General features: G+C 36.1%; 1 protein-coding gene across 1 annotated transcript; it reads right to left on the bottom strand.

Annotated features, from left to right (window-relative positions):
- Positions 1-898: 898 nt before the first annotated feature.
- Positions 899-17,119, bottom strand: LOC121416048 (lysosomal acid glucosylceramidase-like). The gene is made up of 11 exons (XM_041609488.1): positions 16,810-17,119; positions 14,857-14,959; positions 14,177-14,374; positions 12,127-12,279; positions 11,312-11,445; positions 10,674-10,846; positions 9,929-10,166; positions 8,928-9,134; positions 7,295-7,458; positions 6,100-6,219; positions 899-4,123 (listed from the first exon to the last, which is right to left on the bottom strand). Exons 2-11 carry the CDS (start codon positions 14,927-14,929, stop codon positions 4,018-4,020), a joined length of 1,566 nt encoding a protein of 521 aa, XP_041465422.1. The 5' UTR covers positions 14,930-14,959; positions 16,810-17,119; the 3' UTR covers positions 899-4,017.
- Between the last annotated feature and the right edge of the window lie 5,589 nt (positions 17,120-22,708).

Genomic DNA, 22,708 nt, shown 5'->3' with positions numbered 1-22,708 from the left:
CATTTTAGCATGACTGAAACTGAGAGTGTTGTGATCTTTACAAAGAAATATAAACAAAGAATAAGACTAGATGGAAAGAAAAGCAAGAGAGATATGCTTGACATTATTCATTTTTCAAGATGAAATATTTATTCATATCATGATGACTTAGTGCTTATTTCATTATTCAAATGATGTTTAATATTCAATATTTTCTATCTTCCTGAGTTAGTGAGTTGCAATTACAAGTAATAAAATTACACATAAAAATATTACTTACAGTTTCAAATACATGCAGATTCATTCAAATTAAAATGAATCAAATGCAAATGAATCCACTTTCATTCATGAAATATGAACTTATTTAGTAAATGTGATACATATAAACCACGAAAATGTGAAATATAAACAGTGGATTGTTGAGCTCATAGATTGAAAGAAAAGTACAAAATTATATTTTCAATTGCACTTCCCATTAAATGTTCTATGACACCAATTCCATCTTATTCTAGATACATATCTATTATTAGGTAGTTTTACTTGAAAAATACGAATTTGCCATCGGTTCCTGTGTACGATAACCTCGCATTGAGTTATTCCATGGAAATGAACTTCAATGGGAACGCCCACTAAAATTTTCGAAGGAGTCAACCGATCGACCCGTCAATCATTGTGACGTCATCGAAGGAAGGCTTTCTCAGCTGTGCAGTCGGACCCCTGGTTATTGTACATGTTCCTCGTGTAGTTGCTGTTTCGACCGAGCTCATTCTTAACAGATTTTTTTAGATTTTTATGAGGTTTTGATCATGACTGCAGCATCATCATCAGCTGCGTCTGATTCTTCAGACTTTAAAGATTCAGGTTCTGAATATTATTCCAGCAATTCAATTTATTTACTTGAATCCACACATGCAACCACAATAGACACTTCACGCTCTAAAGGTCAGCAACACTCAGCAGCTTCCTTCCCTGACGTCATAATTGTCATGTGATATACGAAACCAAATTGGGCTGAAATTTTGTGGGCGGGGCGAATTTGGCTCAATTTTCAACATAAAACTGCCTTTGAACCTGATGCGGGATGTTTTCGGGTAAAATTTTGATGGAATCATAGTTAGTAACCACTAAGCTACCAAATAAATCAGCATCTTTGCTGTATTTCATAGGATCTTTAGATTACTCAAAAGGTAAATGCTTTACATGTAATTTAGAACATCAATCACAACCAAAAAAAGATGTAAATCCATAACATATATGAAACTGTATAGAAATATTCATAAAAAAGAAATATTAATCACAATCAATATATTAATGTATAATGTATAAAAGTGCAAAAAAACATAAATATGATGATAAATCACATGTAGAGGAAAATAAAAAATTCAGCAATTCAAGGGAAAATGTCATGTATTAAAATATACATTATCGCCAATGCTTCATTCCAAAGTCAACAGATGTAGGGGATGAAAGACATGATTGAAATAATTTTTTGGTAAGCATACACTGCTCTATAACATCAAAAATAAATTACCAAAGCCAATGGAAAAGTAGACATGTAGGGACAATTTCAGAATGAAATTCCCAATCACCCTTCATAACCAATTTCAAAGAGCGAAACTATCACAGAAATCAATCTAGATACATATGATAAAAAGTGGGTTTAGAACATAAGCTCACAGAGCCTTGCTCACCTGTGAATATGTATTCATCTGTACACATGTATTTATCTGTATCACTGTTTCACATATTAATGCAAAATATTAACCCTGTAATAATTGTGCATGTTAATCAATTCATTTTCGTTGATACAATACAATCTCATCTAGAAATATAATAGAAATATATGTATCATATCTCTAGATTAAAAATGAAGTATGATATATACATTGTACAGTAAAAATATTAACTAAAGTGTAAGTACAAAATTATACTTTCAATCGTACATTCCATTAGATTACTCATAAAGATACATTCTTCGATAAAGTACAATCACAACGAAATGAACCAATCTTATGGTGTATAAAAATTGAGATAAAAAATAAACATACATGTAAGCTGTATTTTGAGTTGATTGGAACACCATTATTAATCATTTACCAGCTACAAAGGAATTAAAAATCGTCACCAACAGAGCTGCCAAGATTTATTTTACAATTTCAGAATTCTTCCACCTAAAAATTAGTACTTTGGCAAAAAAATCTGCATTTTTCCACATGGTCCCCCTAAAACCCTATTTCATTAGCGCAGCGCGGCTGGGCTATGGTGGCAGCTAGGCCACATTCCTGTCTTGTATTCAAATAGAGATGAAGGCAAGAAATGAAACAGTCTTTTGGAAAAATAATAAATCACTTCCTAAGGATATATTAAGGTAGATTACAAAAAAAAAATGATCCCGGATCACAACTAGGACTCACATTTCCATGCCAACACAGAAGGTAACACTAAACAATCACAACATAAATGACTAAATGGACGTTACCCAAGTCTCAAAATAGAATGTTTCTATCTCCATATTTTACCATGTAAAAGGGTACTCCGGTATTTTGATTACTGTACGAAATACAGAAAATCGGTATTACTAGGCACATATGCACCAATGTTGGTTTGCTTTTTCATTGGGGTAGAGAGATTTTGAGTTGACTGGAACACCAATATTTTTAGTTGACTGGAACACCAATATTTTGAGTTGACTGGAACACCCAACATTTTTAGTTGACTGGAACACCCAACATTTTGAGTTGACTGGAACACCCAGCATTTTGAGTTGACTGGAACACCAAACATTTTGAGTTGACTGGAACACCCAATATTTTGAGTTGACTGGAACACCCAACATTTTTAGTTGACTGGAACACCCAACATTTTGAGTTGACTGGAACACCAATATTTTGAGTTGACTGGAACACCCAACATTTTTAGTTGACTGGAACACCCAACATTTTGAGTTGACTGGGACACCAACATTTTGAGTTGACTGGAACACCAACATTTTAAGTTGACTGGAACACCAACATTTTAAGTTGACTGGAACACCAACATTTTGAGTTGACTGGAACACCAACATTTAGAGTTGACTGGAACACCCAACATTTTTAGTTGACTGGAACACCCAACATTTTGAGTTGACTGGAACACCCAACATTTTGAGTTGACTGGAACACCCAACATTTTGAGTTGACTAGAACACCTAATATTTTGAGTTGACTGGAACACCCAACATTTTTAATTGACTGGAACACTCAACATTTAGAGTTGACTCGAACACCCAATAATTTGAGTTGCTTGAAATCCTGCCATTAATAATTTACCAGCTAGAATGGACTACTTTGAACAATGCAGACTTGCTTTTGTCTGGAATAAAAATGTTGTGAGTTGATGGGAATACTATTACCACCATTTACCAGTTGAATTCAATTATCATCAATGCTGATTCACCTTTGTTAGTGAATAGAAACACTTTAAGTCGATTGGAAATACACCCATTAAATTTTGGTCAGCTTCAATGGACTGCTGTCACCAATGATGGCATGCATTTATCGACAAGAGACGACACATGAACAAAAGAAAAAAGTGCCTATCCAGTTGTATTGATCTCATGTGCTTGAATCCTTTTCTGAGCATTCTAACACCATGTTTGTTTTCCTTACTACTTTTCACATTCTGATTTAGATTTAAAGGTGCATGATCCCCATCATTTCATGGTTGATGTCACCGCCTTGGAACGTTATCTTGCAGTCTTGTGTTACATAATGCACAGGACAAACAGACAAATATGACCCTGCAATAATTTACAAATAATTTTGTCCTAACATTGGGACATTATGACTGATAAAGTAGTTGTCTGTAATAGGAAACCCTCGCAGCATAAAATCACTTGGGAGGGCTAAGAATTATGAGAAATCACCTTAGAATCACAGTCAGTAAAGAGAGAATTTTGAGGGCAGCCAGATAACTGAGCGTATGGACAGCGAAGACAATTTCTTTTATGGCCCTGGGTTTGATGCAAACCCTGGTGCAAGGTTGGATCCTGCAATGATTTTAGTTGTCACTCCAGAGGTAGGTCTGGATAGATTGTCCTGGTATCCTAGCATTGATGTACCCAACATCAGGGTCAGATATCGTCACATCCACACCTTGATCTTCCCTAATAATACACATGGAAACAACAGAACAGGATAACAATATGAATATATTAGAAGAAAAGTTACACTCATTCACAGTGTACATTAATAGTCCTAAGTGTGTCCAAGGAAAACAGGTTTTTATTGAAATGAGGTTTGTAATCAATTTGTGATTAGAAGCACAGTGATTAATTCATGGTGTTGTGTACACTATTTTTGACAAATCTCAAGATTAACCCTAAAAAGACTGGGGGGGGGCCTTTTAGGCCCCCCTGTACATAACTTTTTTGCGCATGAAGCGTTCGCACCGCCATTTCATGACTTTTTTCTCTTTGAGTTTTGCGCAACTTTTGATACCAAATTTGTATACCCCCATGCCGCGGTTGCGGAGTTACGTAACATTTTCGTATCACATGTCACGTAAGAAATTGAAATTTGTATTCGTTTGTGTGTAAAGTGTATGGTATTTGAATGAATGTTATACACATTGTTTTCTAACTACATTTTTATTTGTTTCTTTCTATATTATGTCACTTGTGAATTCAAGTAGCAGTTCTAGGATATGAAAATAATGAAAATCATTGCATAAAAAAATAAAGAAATACATAAGAAATGCAAAATAAAGAAATACATAAGAAATTAAAATCAAAGAAAAACATAAGAAAAGTAGTGCAAAATACCAGAATCGCTTGCACAACTATATTCTTGGGTGCAGGAAACACTTTGCATAAGCATATCTAATAATTCAAGCATGAAACAACACAATTCCATGATAAACAATCTCTTCTTACAGCTGAAAACCTTGAAACAGGAATTTATGGACCGCAATAGGTACCAAAATATGAAAAATTCAATTTTTTGATAAAAATTTGCATATTCACATAATTAATTATGAATATAATTTGCATAAATTATGTGATATCTCTTATGCTTTGTTTTCACCAGCTAGTGTACATGTAACACATCACTTGTTTATCTTCCAAGATTGCTTTGGCTCATTGCAAGAGAGTGTAATGCAATAAAACATGCCAAATGTTGTATTTCTCTACATAACGCGTGCAGAGTACTTATTTGCATATTTAGTAATTACTAATTTGCATAAGCATATCTAATAATTCAAGCATGAAACAACACAATTCCATGATAAACAACCTCTTCTTACAGCTGAAAACCTTGAAACGGGAATTTATGGACCGCAATAGGTACCAAAGTATGAAAAATTCAATTTTTTGATAAAAATTTGCATATTCGCAAAATTAATTATGCATATATTAAAAAATACAATGAATATCAGTATTTTGACTATGTTTTCTTTTAGAGAACATGACAAAGGATGTGTGTGCCAAATTTGGTTGCGGTCGGACGACCAACGGCCGAGATCTTAGAGAGGCTCCCCCCCAGTTTTTCTAGCCTCCAAAATAGCCCAGTCTTTTTAGGGTTAAAGGTAAAAGAAAGTAGTTGCAGCAAACAATTATTTCATGAAAAATTAAGTCTTAAAAATCAAGATTAACTGCCACCCTATTATCATAGATCTACTTCTGGTTAATGGAAATAAATAAATCTTTGTGAAATCATGAAATCTTAGCTGAAAACTGATAATTATGATTACTAACACAGAAAGGCATATGGGCTTTAGTGTATTTACAAAAATATGCAACATTTTATGAAATTTCATGCTTATTTTGCTCATTTCTCAGCAATAACACTTTTTTTCCTGAGCCATTTGGCACATATTTTTTATTTATACAATACAAACAGTTGGGTAGTCACTTTATTGGATTCTGCATGTTCAAACTTGTTTTGAAATCGTTACAACTGGTATTTATTTATCTTTAATGAGAAGCAGCGGTTCAACGATAGGGTCATAAACTTGTGCACATGAAATACAAAATGCACAATTCTCACAAAATCCCAACTCCTCTCCTTAGTACCCCTAACCACAAACATATAAGATCATCAATTCCATTGCATGAACACCCTAACCTCAGATAGCACTTACTGGTTTAGAAGGATTACTGCATAGGTGTGCTTATCTGGTAGCTGGAATGCAATGCTTAACACCTCCGTGTCTGAATCCACCGTGTGGTGTATACGATGAGAGTCAGGAACAATAAATTTGCTAAAAATAGAAGAGAACATGGCAGAACAAAGATTCTAATTCATATACAAGATATGTTTGTTCATGAGGATGCATTATCAATTCTTATTCCTCTGATAATCTTTAGCATTACTACTTTAATTATTATTTGTTATCTTGATTATTCGCTGCAGGGGATTGGCAGCAATATACTATGTAATACACCTATCCAATCAAGCTTCAGTGTTAAGACTTAAGCCCCAACACCTTGATTGCCTTGTCACACATTGCTCAAAATATCAAATCTTCATTACTTCAGATCTTGACGAGGCAAGGTACATCCCTCCACAGTTCTATTTCATGATGCAAATTTCACAGAGAGAGCTACTCTTTACAAGCCATAAAAAATGAATCTGTATGGGATACATTGCATGGTGCCAATTTGCAACAATTTGTGTGATAAAAAGAACAATGGGCCTTTGTATAGCACCATCTATCAAGATACAATCTATTCTGAGACACATTAATGATTTCCACCCCAGCATTAGCTTGAGCTGCAATTACGTTCAACTGCTTCCCTTCAATGGCCAATCATCAGTGCTGGCTTATTTAGTCCACACTCTTCATCAACAATAGTGCTTTATGTACGTGTATGTACCACTGGTCTCCTGTACGTGGGACCTTTTTCGAATGACTTGTCACTGTTTTCTTGTTCATATGAAGAGAGATGTCGTGCTATCTAATCATCATGGCTGGAGCAGTTTGTTAATTGCAAGGACAAATTGAGCAAAATGAAGGGTTGGATACAGAAAACAAGGTTGAAAATTTCATGGAATTTCCCTATTGTTGTTTATTGCTGCTCACCTTGGACTGTTATTAAAAACTTATGGTTGACCACACCCCCTTTGAAAAAAAACATCCAACAGCCCAGCCTAATTTCAAATATTACAGAGTGCCAATACATAAACTTAATACATTGGTAACTACATGTACCATGGTAGCAATGCTCATCGGCCAATCAGAATTCAATGATTCAATAATAGTTTTGATTGGATGGCAAAGTTACCATAATAGTAGCTTTTATGCAACAGGGTCCAGCACAGTGTAATAAACATACCTGAAGTGTCCAAGGTGATAGAATGTGGGTTGTTTGTAGAAGACATCTTTCTCTGCATCCACAATGATAGGAGCATTGAGGAAATTTCCAATGAAGGTTGGTCCACCTTGAAGATTAAGAGCCATGTTCCAATCAACCCACCCTGACACCCAATGGTTCATGTTCTGGTAAAAAAACAAAATCAGATTTTATATATATATATATAAATAGTTATCTTAATAAACATTATAATAAAGCCCATCAATAATTCATTCCGAGCTAGGATAGTTAAATTTTTATTCACAATGTAATCAAGAGGGATTTCGTACAAATATAGAGACTGGTAATAAAGGAAATTTCATTTTAATACTTTCACTTCCAATCCTATGCTGTACAGTTGCTTCAATTGTTTTTACAAACAAGTTTCATGAATTAGCGCTCAAGAGCAAAGTTTTGAAATCTTAAACAGATATAGCCACCATTTTCTTGATCATCAAACAGTCTTGTAGATGAAAGAACTTTGAGAAGGTATGGAATCAGTCGTGTGTCACTTATTACTCAACATGATGAGCTAGGAACGGGCCATCCAACATGGTAAATTGCTCTGTGGTCTATATCCGCTTCGTCTACTTCCCATTTCATCTATTCCACCATGGTCTAATCCTAGTTCATCTACAAAATATTTGATCTCACTAACATGAAGACTATTTACCATTTTGTCTTTATAAATTTAAATCTTTTTGCACTGGCTATGGACCCCTCTGTGCTGAATGATTTTGAGGGAGGGAAAAACTGGATTGTTTGTTTGAGCATGAAATGCGAGGTTTGCATGGCACCAAGTGTGCATTGGTGCGAAGTACGCATGGAAAGGGTTAATAAGTAACGTAGGTGAAGTGGAAATTAGACCAACTGAGCAACAGACTAAATGAGAATTAGACTCAGCGGGTTTTAGACCAAGTGCATTGTGGACCAAAGAACAATTGAACCGAATTGATAGTAGACCAAATGGGTTTAGACCATGTGGCATCAAACTATCTGACAAACAGACTAACTACTTGCATACCACGTGAATATAAACCTTAAATACTTATCAATAATAATGGATATTCAGAGGTGCAAAAAAAAAGCAATATAACGCGTACAACGTATGAATAATAATTTAACATTTGCAATAATTACTACAATATTCAAGATAAAAAGGAAAATTAATTATTGAGAAAAAGGGTATGTCTTAAGGGAAGATTTGAAGCCAAGAACACTGGAAGCATTTCTTATTGAAAGAGGGATAGCATTCCAAGTCTTGGCAGCTGCTACAGCAAAACGTTTTTTGGCAGAGGAGAGTTTTGACAATGGAATGCAAAGTTTGCATGTGTCAGTGATTGAATGATGATTACAGAGGGTGAGTATAATTTGATGGTATTATTAAGATATTCAGGTGCTAATTGATTTAGAGTTTTGTATACATATAACTGTAAAATGAATATGTTGGACTAGAGGTAGCCAGTGGAGTTCCTTAAGGAGGGGTGTAGTATGAGTTAGGGATCCAAAGCCAAAAATTAATCGAGCGGCACAATTCTGAATAACCTCAAGTTTTCTTCTCTCCCTAGCTGACAAAACAGTATATAAACTATTGCAGTAATCTAACCGACCTTACCTCAATGATACTCTGACTGTAGCCCTGACCTTGTGCCCAGGTGCCTAAGATGGGATGCCCTCCATAGCAGGACTCTGTGTAGAGCATGAAGTAATCTGGGTAGTACATGTGCGTCAGGTCTAGCTTGAGGGGAGGAATGTCCTTATCCCAATACCAATGGATACCTATACCCGAGACATAGGCCTTGGCATCATCATCAGACAGTACCTATAGGTAACGAGAGAGAAGGGGGAGGGGAATGAGTTTGATCAATTAAATCAAATTTAAGCACTTTTATTGCCAAACTGAGATGGTACAGACACGTCACAAGATCATCAGGTTTGGAAAAACTGGTCCTCCAGGTAACCATGTAGGTAAGGAGATGCAGAAGAAAGAAATAATTGATAATATCCAGGAGAGGATAGGCTTTATGCTAAGTGACACTGCAAGGAAGGCAGAAGAACAAGAAGGATAGCAGAATTGGTTTCAGGTCATCTCATGCCCCTCCTAAACTTACAACATGTGGTCAACCAGGAAATTGAAACCTTTGATCATCCCATGCCATATTGTTTTCTTCTCCCACCCGAAGTTGCAAGTTTTGTTTTTGTATTCCCACATACATATTATACCAGCGGGATGTTTCATGAAGCTGTTAAGATTGACTTTAAAAACGACTGGTGAACCTTTCTTACTTGCGTAACCATCGTCGATGAATATACCATTTACCACAAGAAAGGATCACCAGTCGTTCTTAAAGTCGCTCTTAATGTACGAACAGCTTTATGAAACGGTCCCCGGACACAGCAAAGGCCTCAGTGTCAGTAAACATGTACCAAACCATATCAAATCACAGAACAATTAGCTGTTCTGTTAATTGTTTTTTCTTTTAATCTTGCCAAAGCTTCATAGGCATTTCTTCAGAAAAGCACGCAATGAATTCATTTCCATTTTTTAATGAACCAATTTACCTGACTATATCTGGTATGTAGGTATCCTAAGAATAAGTCATGGCAGATACTCACAACTTCAGGCCATCCAGGTAATTCAAATCTCTGATCATCAAGCATCATTATCTTGAGGTCTTCGAAGCCATTGGCGCGTAAAGTAGGTCCAAGGTCGAGCTTGATGAAATCCCTTTCCATCTCAGGGGTAAAAAAACAGGATGGAATATGGTAATCCTTGATTCCTCCTGCCATCGGTTCATTCTCCACCGTCACACCCCAGAAAGTCACATTGTGCTTACCGTATTCCTGCAGAAACCTAATTCAAATAAACTGCATCTATCAGGAGTCACTTTCTGTTACTTTTCAGTTCACTGATACTTAGCATATTTCAATTCAGCAAATATCTATATATAATCTTCAAAACGCAAAAAAAAAATCTTTATTGCTTATGTGATGTTGGACAATAAATCTGGATCCTGATCCTTACTTAAATCTAGATTTAGTTATTGACCTGAATCATAATCTAATGTATGAGCAATTGGGTATTATTCAATACAAGTACATTCAATGTTTAAAGGTGTATACAGCTATGTAGCAACAATGAATTGACAAACATTTACAAAATTGTAAATTTAGAACTATTCTGAGCACAGCCAAGCATTTTCATATCAATAGAAAACAAGAAATGACAATGCTTTTTTCTAGTTATTTCCAGCCACCTTGAGGAAACAAACCTTGTCTGTATTAATGTTACTAAGATAAATCAGAATCATCCGAATTTGCAACAGCACAAATGTTCTTCTCAAAACTTCTTAATTCGTACCTGACAAAATAGTTTGCCCAAGTTTTGAAGTATTTTTCCCCGGGATTGCCAATGATCTGACCTGCTCCATGGTAATCGTTATTGGTTTTCATCCACACAGGAGGGGACCAGGGGCTCCCATAGAACTTGATATCACGACCAGATACATTCATCGCTTCTTGAAGGAAAGGGATCTGAAGACAAAAATAAATGTCAGACCAGGTTCATTTTAAATTTCATACTACTATAATTTTTGAAAATCTTAATTCAATAAATACCTTGGTAGAATATTTTATACAACTACTCTAAATTAGACCTCCAATAAAACTAGTTTTTGTTTTACAGCTGATTATGCACATGGGCAAAGTAATTTAGGGGACTATTTTAAAAAGGCTACGAAAATAGAACAAGAAAAGGCAGACAAGAAAATTATCATGTCACAATTTTTAATATTATTTCTATTTTAGATTTTTATACCAAACAATAACAAAATCAGTGTGTGTTAAGAATGCAAAATATTGGATTAATTTGGTGAAGAGTGCTACCAGTACAATTGAATAGGGGATGTTTCTTTTCTTCATGTGGAGTCTTAACCAAAGTCAACAGAAATGAGTTCTGCAAAAAACACTGGATAAGGTAAGGAAAATGAAATATCCAACCTTGTAACTGAGGTCCTCTTTAGCTAATGAAAAGTTGAGAAGATTAAAGTCCCCTGGGTGATCATCATAAGTGTAGTAATGAGTAGATAAATCAGTACAGCCAATGGGAACACGGCTTACAGTATACTCAATACCTGGATATAATATAATCACAGAAGATGTTCCTAGTAAGGCGTTGGCAAATATTTTTACATAATTTTTATTCACAATTAATCCCTCCATATATAGATTACTTCAAATATGGAAAGAATACAGAGCTGTGATTGAATCATAACATTAATAATAAAACAATATTTATGCGAAATAAATTACATGATATTACAACTTTTTGTATGAGGTAAAAAATTGCCCTTCGCAATTCAAATATGTAAAGCACCTGACAAGAAGGCAGAAGGTCCCATTTAAAGTCTTTTGTATCACTAGGCAAGGGATTGAACTCATGACCTTCATGAGACAGACACTCTACCACTGGGCCAACATGTCCAGGTAAATAAAGGTTGATTATTTTAAAACATACAATGGGCCTTAATCCTCTACCCCTGAGGAATAAAGATGAAAGAAATACTTAGTATGGATTTTACAAATAAATAAAAAAAATCTAGCTATTTCCTTCGGAGAGAGTAAAACATTGTTCGCAACGTATAGGTCCTGCAAAAACAACCTAATAATGATCATAATACTCAGCACAAGTCTAAGATCATATCAATGCAATTGACCAGAGGACACAGAGATTTGTGTGACAGAATTAACTCACATTTCTATGAAATGTACTTTAGGTTTGTAATGATTTTGTGAAATTCACTCTAGGTTCCTACCATTTGGAGAGAAGTATGACTTGATGAGGTTCTGTCTGCTACTTTGAGAGAGGTTGAATGCATTGATGGCTGCAGCATCAGTAGTAGCTCCTCCAAACCCGATCACTGACTGGTATAAGGTGGATTTATCAATCTTGATTGTAATGGCTGAACCTGAATGATAAAAAGTTGAATCATTAAAAAAAAAACACTACCTACTTTTCTGTATTAATCAAATAAAATCCACAAATATGTAAGCCTACACATTCTCAGCTAAGCATTTCATTAACATTTTTCAGATCTGACAACTTTCCTTCATCTTGAGTAACTGTCTGCAGTATTTTGGGTTTTTGGATGTGTACCACTGATATTCATCTTGGGAGTGACCAACATTTATAGATAAATGCCAGTTGTGGTAATGATCTCAAAATGACTTTTTACAGAATCCAATGACCACCCAAGTGTCTGCTTGTATGAATAAAAAAATATGTGCCAAAAGATTCTGGAAGAAATTGTGTAATTGCTGAGAAATAAGCGAGGATTCAGGCACTTCCGTCAGGTCTGCATTCCGGCAACAATAACATACACTGTCCCATGTGTGCCTATCTGTGTTGGCGATCTTCAGTGTGATAGTAATACTCAACCTTGGTTTTACAGACTTTCTCATGAAATCAGTGTTTTACTGCAACTACTTATTTAGCTTTAAGATCACCATCTGAAATCATGATTCTGAGCTCAAAGTCCCCTCAAACGATCACAAAATTATTTTTTTTAACTAAGACAGCATGTAACAGGATTGTTGGTGCAGAACATAATTCCAAGATAAAAAGTTTTGAAGCATAAAGGAAACAAAGAATAACATTTAGAGACATGTTTGTGTTACATGAGACTGAACATAACACCAAGGTTTGTTTTATTCAAGATCTTGGCAAGAGAGTGTGGATGCATCACAATCACATGTCACTGTGAAGTTTGTAAACATTACAAGCAATTTGCAAACATTTCATCCTGTATATTAAATAGTTATTAAAATTTATTTATGTTTTCAAGTAATCTGTGATCATATCTCTTTAATGTTGCCTGCATGGCCATAAAGGATGCTATATATAATTATACTGTTGATATATTGCAAACAATGATCAATATCAATTTTACCATGTACTCTACACTGATAAGTATGTGAACTATATCTAGATTTATTGAGTAAACAAGGTCTGTTTTATTGAACTTCAGCTCTTATCTTGAATAGTTGACCTCTACACTTATATCATGTACACAGATATGTATAAGGACAATGAATCGTGCAATGCAAGAGATCAAAGTATTTGGAATTGGTGAATCCTTGAACATTTGATAAGAAATATCTAGATAAAAACTCATGACCAACCATTTTGCATACTACTTGCATGTAGTTTACACTATGTACACTCTACAGACACTGTACACTTGATTGATTTGTATTGATGCTACTTTATACTTACTATCTATATTCAAGGTTGCCTGCTAGATATTTGGAGACAAATCCCATTAAAGAGGTCTGAACTTTTAGACCAAGAGGCAAATTGGGATAATACACTAATTTACGGTATCCAAACCAAACCAAGGTGTAACTTGTCAGATCCAATTGGTGATTAAAGTGTCAATAAGGGTCTGTTCCTACAGACTATCCATATGTAGCTCAATCTCAAGGATAGTGCAACCTCTATCACAATAAAAACAATAGGCCAGGAAGATGATTTCACATTGTCTTAGACTCTCATAGCAGGTGAAAAGTATATTTATTAGCTTTGTAAAATAAAAAAAAAAAGAAAAGGAAAGAAAAGAAAACTTCAATATATCTCTGCTAAAGGCATTTTTAATTTTGAAATTATATACAAGTACTCACTGGTAACGAACATGTAGAACAGCTGGCTCTGGCCCCCCCCCCCCCCCCCTACGTAGACCTACCCCTATCCCTGTCCATTAAAATTCAAATCAAGGATAAACTCTGCAAGGAACATCCTCTTAGAGAGCATAAGCCCTGGACTGAAACACATCTAGAAGACCATATGTCATATTTTCTGACACTGACCTGAAGAGTTGGATGACTTTGAGATTGGATACGTCCTCTTTGCCAGACGATCTCCTGTTGTATTACTAGAGGTATAGACCGTATAGAAGCCAGACTGGAGTGGCTCATAGTTGTCTACCGTGTCGCAGTAGGTGGAGTTACAAACACATACAAACGTATCCCCTCCTGGAAAGCGCTGTTCATGACATGGTGTGGCAGCTAGAGGAAATGGGTCAGAGATAAATCAAAGCTGAAAGTTGTCCAACAGAGCATAAGTTTCTTTAAATCATGATGAAACATTTATTTTGCATTAATTTCTCTATTTGATTGTCTATAGGTTAACCCTCTCAGCTCAACTATAAAAAGGGGTTGTGATTCATGCACCTGCAATAGTGTCCTGGGACTTCACATTATACATGTACATGTATAACTCAGAACACAGTGATAAAAGAAATTAGATTATTAACCAATTAGTACAGAACTTTGCGTTTCTGCCTAATTAAATAATCACACTTACTTACACTTGATTTATAATAAGAATCAAACAATTACTCAATATTCAACAGGGAAAAAACAATCAGTTTTGGAAATAAAAGTTAACTCAAGTACTACATTTTATATTCAACTTGGATTTAATTTTGTTTGCTTAACAGTTCTGCATGAATTTGATTGGAAAAATATCCTTTAAAAAATCTACTCACCTTTGCAAAAAGATAAATGTAGAGTTAGTAGAAGCAGGATACAAGTGGTTGTAATACAGTGGCAAGATTCCATGGTGAAGACACGGGGTCTGAAAAGCAAGTGCTGAAGGAAGAAAGAAAAAAAGGAGAATATCAGATGAATGAAAAAGTGTCAGAATGCAGAAAAATTAATGATGATGAAGAGATAATGAATAAGGAAAAGGCAAGTTGTCAAGAAATCATAAAGTATTAAATACTATCATGAAAGAAGTAATAAGATTAATAAAAAAGATGATAAAGGTAAAAACAAAGACAGAGGGAAAAAAAATAAAACAAGGGAGAAGAAAAGGAAGCAGAAGAATCAACATTCAAAATGAAAAATACACAGCTGGCCGGCCGCTAGCGCGCTTTACGTATGCTATGTAAGCTGCAGCATAAGAATGGACGAGCGCAAGCTCCGTATGTGTACTACACAAATGTCGCGCGCGCTCCCGGGGGGCCACTTCCATTCACGTGTGGATACCATGCGCGACCAAGGGGTCTCGAAAAGCACCCTAAACACGTAATTTCCATATTCTGAAAATGAACCCCTTAACAAGTATTGGCGTGTGAAACCCTACCCTTAACAAGTATTGGAAACAAAAACGATACTCTTGGCAAATATTCCCTGAAATGGACCCCTAAACAAGTACAGGAATGTTTTATTGTTACGGTTCCTTCGGTCGTCGGCTTTACCTTATTTGGTTTTGTACGAGCCCACTTCTACACCTCGCGCAAATCGGACTCTAAACACGAAGTGGGGCAAAAATGACATCCTTTATAAAACATTTTAATTTTGTTTTATCATCCCCGCAAATTCGACCCTAAACACGTAATTTTCCTAGCGAAATAGATACCCTTTTTTCCTTATTTTTGTGTTTTTGATACCCTTATCACGTTACGTACGTAACGTGCCCTATCGTGAAAAAGACATCCTTTTTACGTGTTTTTTTGGTCGCGCATGGTATCCACTCGTCAATGTAAGTGGCCCCCCCGGGCGCGCGCTGTACTGTCCTGGCGAGCGCTCGCGATGCGTAAGTACAGTACTTTGAATGGGAGTGTTTCATAAAGCTGTTCGTCAGTTACGAACAACTTACGAACGACCGGTGATACTTTCTTGGGTGCTAATCAGATTCACATTTAATTACATGTAGCTCAAGAAGGTATCACCAGTCGTGCGTAAAGTTAATTTTTTCTTAAGTAAATAATGTGGTTTGGTAATGAATCTGATGTATAACATCGACTATGGAAAGCCCCCCCCCCCGCCGCGAAACTGTAACACCTACAAATAATTTATTACATGCCCCTTAAAAAGTGGCCTTGGTGCCCTCTGCTGCCTGGCCTCAGTGAAAAAGTGCCCCTCAAAAAAGTGGCCTTGCCCCCAAAAATCCTATTTCGAGGCCTGTAGTATGGCCGCACGTCACGCAAAAATCGGACTCTAACAGTTAAACACGTAGTGTCGACTGTTGGGGCAAAAAGAACATCCATTTATTGAACTGTTGGGGCAAAAAGAACATCCTTTTATTGAATAAAAGGATGTTCTTTTTGCCCCAACAGTCGACACTACGTGTTTAACTGTTAGAGTCCGATTTTTGCGTGACGTGCGGCCATACTACAGGCCTCGAAATAAGTTTTAATAAAGGCTTTATAAAACATTTTTAGTATTTTTACACCCTCGTACATTGACCCTAAAGACAAAAGGCTAAACATGTAGCTTTCCTAGCAAAATAGATACCCTTTTTTATTTTACTTAGATTAATCATTAGTGTTTTTGACACCCTTTTATAATATTATGTTACGTATGTTAGTAACATGCCCTTTCTGGTCGCACATGGTATCCACTTGTCAATGTAAGTGCCCCTCCCCCTCCCCCGGTGTTAAACTCAGTCAACTCCATAGAGTTATAGTACGTATTTAACTCTATGGTCAACTCACAGTCACATTCACAGTGCAGTGTCTGTCATCGCCGACGTCGACTCAGACTCAGTCTCAGAGAATTTTTAGAACAGAAAGTCAGCGTGTCACACTCAGTGACTCACAGACGCTAGACGCCAAATTTCGTCTTCGAAAGGCAAGATTACGTATCACCCTGGCCCTGCTGGTGTTACGAAAAGTCGAAGCCTGTATAAAACAACTAGCCCGAAACAGATTTGCGACAGAGTAGACCGACATGAAATACAATCAATCGTCAAGAAGAGCGTTTGCCAAATGAATTTAACGATGTTTACGTTGTCGATCAATTCAGCTGCGCTGCCTCAGCTCAGCTCAGTCACACGTCACATGACAAGCCCGCGCGTGTCGAGTGATTTGCGGGAAATTCCCTGCGCACGTTCGCATTCGGCTCTCACGGGGCGCTCGCTCTGTTGAAGAAGCGGCGCAGAGTGAAGAAGTGAGGGAATAAAGAAAGAGGAAAGGAGTAGCAGGGGCAGCAGGGGCGTCGATCCATTTTTCAGATTGGGGGGGGGGGGGCAAAATCATGAATCAACAAACACACTCTCACACACACACACATATATGCATATATATATGTGTACATATATATATATAATATGTATCTATATATACACACACACACACACACACATATATATATATATACATATCTCATCAGCAGATTAATGCGAGCGCGAAGCGCGAGCTGAAAATTTTGATATTTCGTTTAATTGACGATTTTAATAAAGAACAAGATATATATATCCAACAAAAGATTATTGCAAATCGAAGTGGGAGTTCTTTTGAGGTTTAGAACTGAAAACGGGACCATATTCACCCATTATGAAAAATACGAGACATTTGGCTTCCTCCTGCTCGTACGCACGGGCGTCCGTCGATATAACACATGATATTTTTATGAAAATATGCACCCTTTTTCTTAAAAGTTGATGGAGAGGGGGAAAAATTAATCGTATCAAGTCGGGGTATTCAGTAATGAGTACAGGAGAAACTATATTTCACTGATTTTTATGATTCATTCCATTTGATTAACTCATCTATTCGTGTTTTGGGGCTAATCTTTCCCTTACGCATTGCTTTTTGGCAGAAGTTCTATGGAAAATGCACCTTTTTTCACACAAACTTTGAGACACTCTGTATTCATTCCCCCATTGCTCGAGAATGAATGGGCAGTTAACGACGGGGTTAAAGATTTATTGAGGAACGGAATGTATATTTCATGAAAATGAAAGCCATTTTCCCATTGGATATCTTCAATACGTGTTTTTTACTAGATGAACGGTTAGTTGTCGAATAGGCTGTCCTGGCATTTGAGGTCTCTATCGGTGACGTCACTCAGGATCGTCATGCCTGAACCATCGGCCGGGCAGGGGTCGCAATGGTAGTGTGATTTATGGATAATGCACTCGATATATACAATAATCTTGTCCTCCCGTTCAAATGAATGTGAAACTCTTATTATTTTCATCAGAGCATTCAACAGGAGTACTGTAGTACACATTTCTTTGTTATAAGTGAATTAAAGTCCCTCCAGTGAGTTTGATCACACCTATTGCGAAAATGTATCACCCCTACGTTGTAACACAGTCAGCTGTTTGCACTCAGGGTCACTCCGTGACCTGTGTGTGCGTTCAAGAGTTGTACACGATTTTCTGTCTCATTTAGGCAGAAATCTTTCATAATGATTTAATCATGGAAAGTATGGGTTTTTGTTACAGAAATGATGCGAGCGCGAAGCGCGAGCTGAAATTTTTTGATATTCCAATCTGAAAAGTGGATATTTTGAGCAAGATTTTAGACGAAGAACGAGTTGTGTATCTCAATCTCGCTTGCTGATTTCTGTGTAACATTACAATCTTATTTTATTTTTAGCACATGCGGAATTATTGGGGGGGCAAAACGATATGTTTGCCCCCCCCAATATTTTCATTGGTGGGGCGATCGCCCCCCCCCCTGCCCCCCCATAATCGACGCCTCTGAGGGGCAGATACCCGGCAGATCAGCCTTCGCCAATGGGGGGGGGGGGTATTTTCAGCCGTATTTTCCCCGATATACAGATCAAAGATGAGTTTTGGTTTCTTTAAAGGGTAGTCCTAATAATAACTTCTTAGCTTTATTCGTATATAAATCAACATTTATATCATTTCTAATGCGAGCGCACTGAGCGCGAGCTAATTTTTTTTGGGGGGAAATCCTTATGTATTTTTTCCCTAAAATTTGAAAATTCTGGGCAATGTTTGTTATTCTGAAAAAGATTAGTAGGCCTATGCAACTGAATAATTACTACGAACGCGATGCACGAGCAGAACTTTGAAATGATGGAAAAGGTACCTAGCTGTTAAAGACTGCATGCAGTTTGCTATATGAATACATTACATATTTTAAAAATCAAATAATGCGAGTGAAATTTTTGACATTTTACCTATAGAATGGAAATTCTAAGCACTTTTTAAAAACTTAAACAGAATATAGGTATATAACTAAAAAATCTGATGCGAGCGGAAAATTTCGAGATTTAGACCCACTGAACGAGACACTCTATTCATCTTTTGTAAAGGATGAGTAATTAACGGATCTTTGTTACATCAATAATGCAAGCAGAAAAAATTATATACGTTTTGAACTTATCAAAAAGGTACCTGTTATAATGATTGTTTGCACTTAGCCATGAAGACGTATATGTCAACAATTATACAATGCGAGCGCAAAGCGCGGGCTGAAAATTTTTGACATTTCTACATCATGAAAGAATGAAAAATTTTAATCAACTTTTTGTAATCATGAACAGGATAACAGGATAAAAAAATCTGACACAAGTCCTTCTCAGATGTGCTCGGCATTGAACCTCATACATTATTGTGTCTATCCTCTCCTCTATTTTCTCTTTCTCTCCTATCCGCCTTCCTACGAATCCTACCGGTTATTTGTTTACGGCATCAATCACATTTTTCGTGCATTATATTCTTTCCAGGTCATTGTATATATTTTTCTCCTTTTATACACATCATTGAATCGAGTTTGCTTGAGTCCACGATGGCATGTGTTCTACCTATACGATCAGCAGCACCCATCCATCTTCTCTGGGCATTCTCCCCTTTTTTTATCTCTTTTTCTGGGGGGAGGGGTGGGGAAGGGTGGATATATTTTAGGACGGGTTGTTTTGTCCTGTACAACTATATTTTTTTATAACTTCGTATTTATTTTGTTAGTATTAATTCTCTTTTATTTATTTTTTTCTTTCCATTTGATTAAGTTTCTGTATTTGTACTTTGTTATTTGTTGTGTTATCTATTTTTTTTGAGGGGCCCACATTGTACAAGCATTGCTTTTTAGTGGGTCCCTCCATTTCCATCTTAATTTAATTTCTATTGAAAAATAGTATACTTATTTAAAATCTCCAATGTGTTGCCCAAATTGTCTTAGTGTTTTTTTTCGCAACATATGTATTTTTTTTCTTTGCAACGGATAAAAATATTATGTTCATATATGGTATACAATTTGTTTTTGTCTGATGGAAGTGAAATGAATAAATTCGAATTTGTAGGCTATTTGTGATGTGTATGTCGAAAATGATAAAGAAATTAAATAAACCAATTCATTATATAACTTAACAATAATTGATGCGAGCGGGAAAAAAATCAAGATTTAGACCTAAAAACGTAATTATATTGATTATATTTGTAATTATAAATAGGATGCATCAGTTAATCTATTTAAACCATTAATGAGAGCACAAATTGCGAGTCAGTTTTTTTTATAAACTGTCATGAAAAGGGGACTTTAAGTAATTTGTTGTATAATCAATATTGAGACATACATAACTCGTTAATCAAAATGCGAGCGTGCAGCGCTAGCTGATACGTTTTGAAAATCAGACCAGCCCTGAAAAGGGATATTTCAAAAACTTTATGGAATACGCGAAAATAATAGGTACATGATAAATCAAAATTTGCGGGCGCGCAGCGCGAGCAGAACATAAAACTGACATTGTTACTTTTAAAAATCAATTTGTAAATCTCATAAAATAATGAAAGTTCGATTTCCGAGGTGAAATATGTTTTGTATATTGACTTCCAAACTTGATATTTAAACTCCATATTGAACAAGATATGAAAATCACCTAACTGCAATGTGAGCGCGAAGCGCTAGCGAAAATTTTGTAGTGACATGAATGAGATTCTTTTTATTTTCCAATGCAAGTCTTTTTATTCTATTCATTCGTCTTCCTCCTCTTTTTCCCCTCTCTTCCCCCTCTCTTTTCTTTTTTCTGTCTGTCCTTTTTTCCCTTTTTTGCTCCGCCAATAGGGGGGGGGCGGCGCCCTCGGCCCCTGGATCCGCCTATGTAAGGGGGAGGGGGAGGGGGATCTGCCGACTGGGGGAAAGGGGAAAGGTCTAGATTGTCTTCTCGAAAAGCCAAAGTACTAAATTTTTCATATTTTCTCTGCTATCTACTTTTTCTTTTAGCCAAGTGCGTACACTGTTGGCCCTATATTCACAAATTTTCCAAAGAAATTTGAGTCCCACTTTTGGTGGGGATCCCCCTCCAAATCGACACCCATCAAAATTAGATAACTAGGCATTAGAATGCCTACAAAAGATTATCAACCATGATAATGTTTCCCATATTGGTTTAGAAATCAATATTCCTAGAATATGAGGTCTATTATATATATGAAGTCTGCATATGCATGAAATTTTTAAGTATCTATATCGATCCTCTATAGCTCTTATGTTTATAATCGGTCAAAGATGATTGAACTTTGGTAAACAAATTTCTCCATAGGCCACTCTCTTATGAAATGAAGCACTACTAAATTGAGGCATTCGTTAAAAATATTAACATTACAGAACAATATGATCGAGGCCGGCGGCGAACTCCTTAATGAGAGGCAGAATTCAGTGGGGCCAAAAAAAAAAGGGAGGCGAGCAAGCTAAAATGACAATGAATGTTTTACTTCTTAAAGGAAATATTCACCCTGAAGAGAATTTTGGTCAAAATTTACCCGTGCAGAAAAAATAATTAAGAGTATCTAGGCCGGGTGCAGAAAATCCATTGAGATTATTTTTGTGACATATATTTCATGCATAAATTTCAAAGTTGGCATGGTGCTAATGATGACTATTGATCTTGTTGGGAGCTGATGTTACAAAATTATACAGGAAAAACAACTTCCATGTCTTTTTTTTAAGGGGGGATGAAAATATTTTGATTGATCATTTTATTACATTGAAATAAAGTGCATTGAATTGATTTGAATGAATTGAGTTGAGCTCAATTGAGCGGCGCACATAATAACGTAATGAAATTTTAATATTTTTTAAAATCATGGTCCATACGTTTTTGTTCCTAAAACGCAATCTCCAATACATTTGAAAACCCTATTTCAAAATTGAGGAAGACTTTCAAGTTTCAAGTGGCAATGGCATTATCCTTTCCTTTTCTCATTTTGTTCTTTGGTTACAGGGGCACCTAACTTTGCCACCATCTAAGTATAGGGCATGAAGGCCTTATAATAAAATGATGAAAATGATTTCGAAATCTATAAGAGATCGTAACCACTGAGGGGGCATTCATATTAAGAGGATGATGGGTGAAATGGTTGATTATGAAAATTTTAGGCCAGACAAAAAAGTCAAAGATTGAAGGTAGAAATAATCAGAATTCAGAGACCGAGAATACTTCAAAAAAGGAATTGTTTTGAACTAAATATTGTAGGCCTACTTAAACTGGGAAAAATCATACCAATTAAAAACGGAAATATGCCATGATTCTGAGATGTGGGGGTGCTGGGTTCTGCATGTGTTATCCTCCATGTCATACGCAGTGACACCTGGAAATCAGTATGACTTGTAAAACATGAAAAAAAGGCATGAATGATCT

This window comes from Lytechinus variegatus, chromosome 5 (genome assembly GCF_018143015.1).
Source record: "Lytechinus variegatus isolate NC3 chromosome 5, Lvar_3.0, whole genome shotgun sequence".
NCBI classification, from domain to species: Eukaryota; Metazoa; Echinodermata; class Echinoidea; order Temnopleuroida; family Toxopneustidae; genus Lytechinus; species Lytechinus variegatus.
Note: the sequence above shows the minus strand (reverse complement) of the source record. Positions and strands in the feature narration are given on the sequence as shown.

What these genes read in the sequence shown, in the direction of transcription:
- LOC121416048 (XM_041609488.1), bottom strand. Translation starts at nt 14,929, where the DNA reads ATGGAATCTTGCCACTGTATTACAACCACTTGTATCCTGCTTCTACTA. An exon ending in AAGAGGACCTCAGTTACAAG is followed by an intron (nt 10,847 to 11,311) that starts GTTGGATATTTC and finishes TTTTGTCTTCAG; the next exon opens with ATCCCTTTCCTTCAAGAAGC. An exon ending in GCAGTAATCCTTCTAAACCA is followed by an intron (nt 4,124 to 6,099) that starts GTAAGTGCTATC and finishes GTGTATTATTAG; the next exon opens with GGAAGATCAAGGTGTGGATG.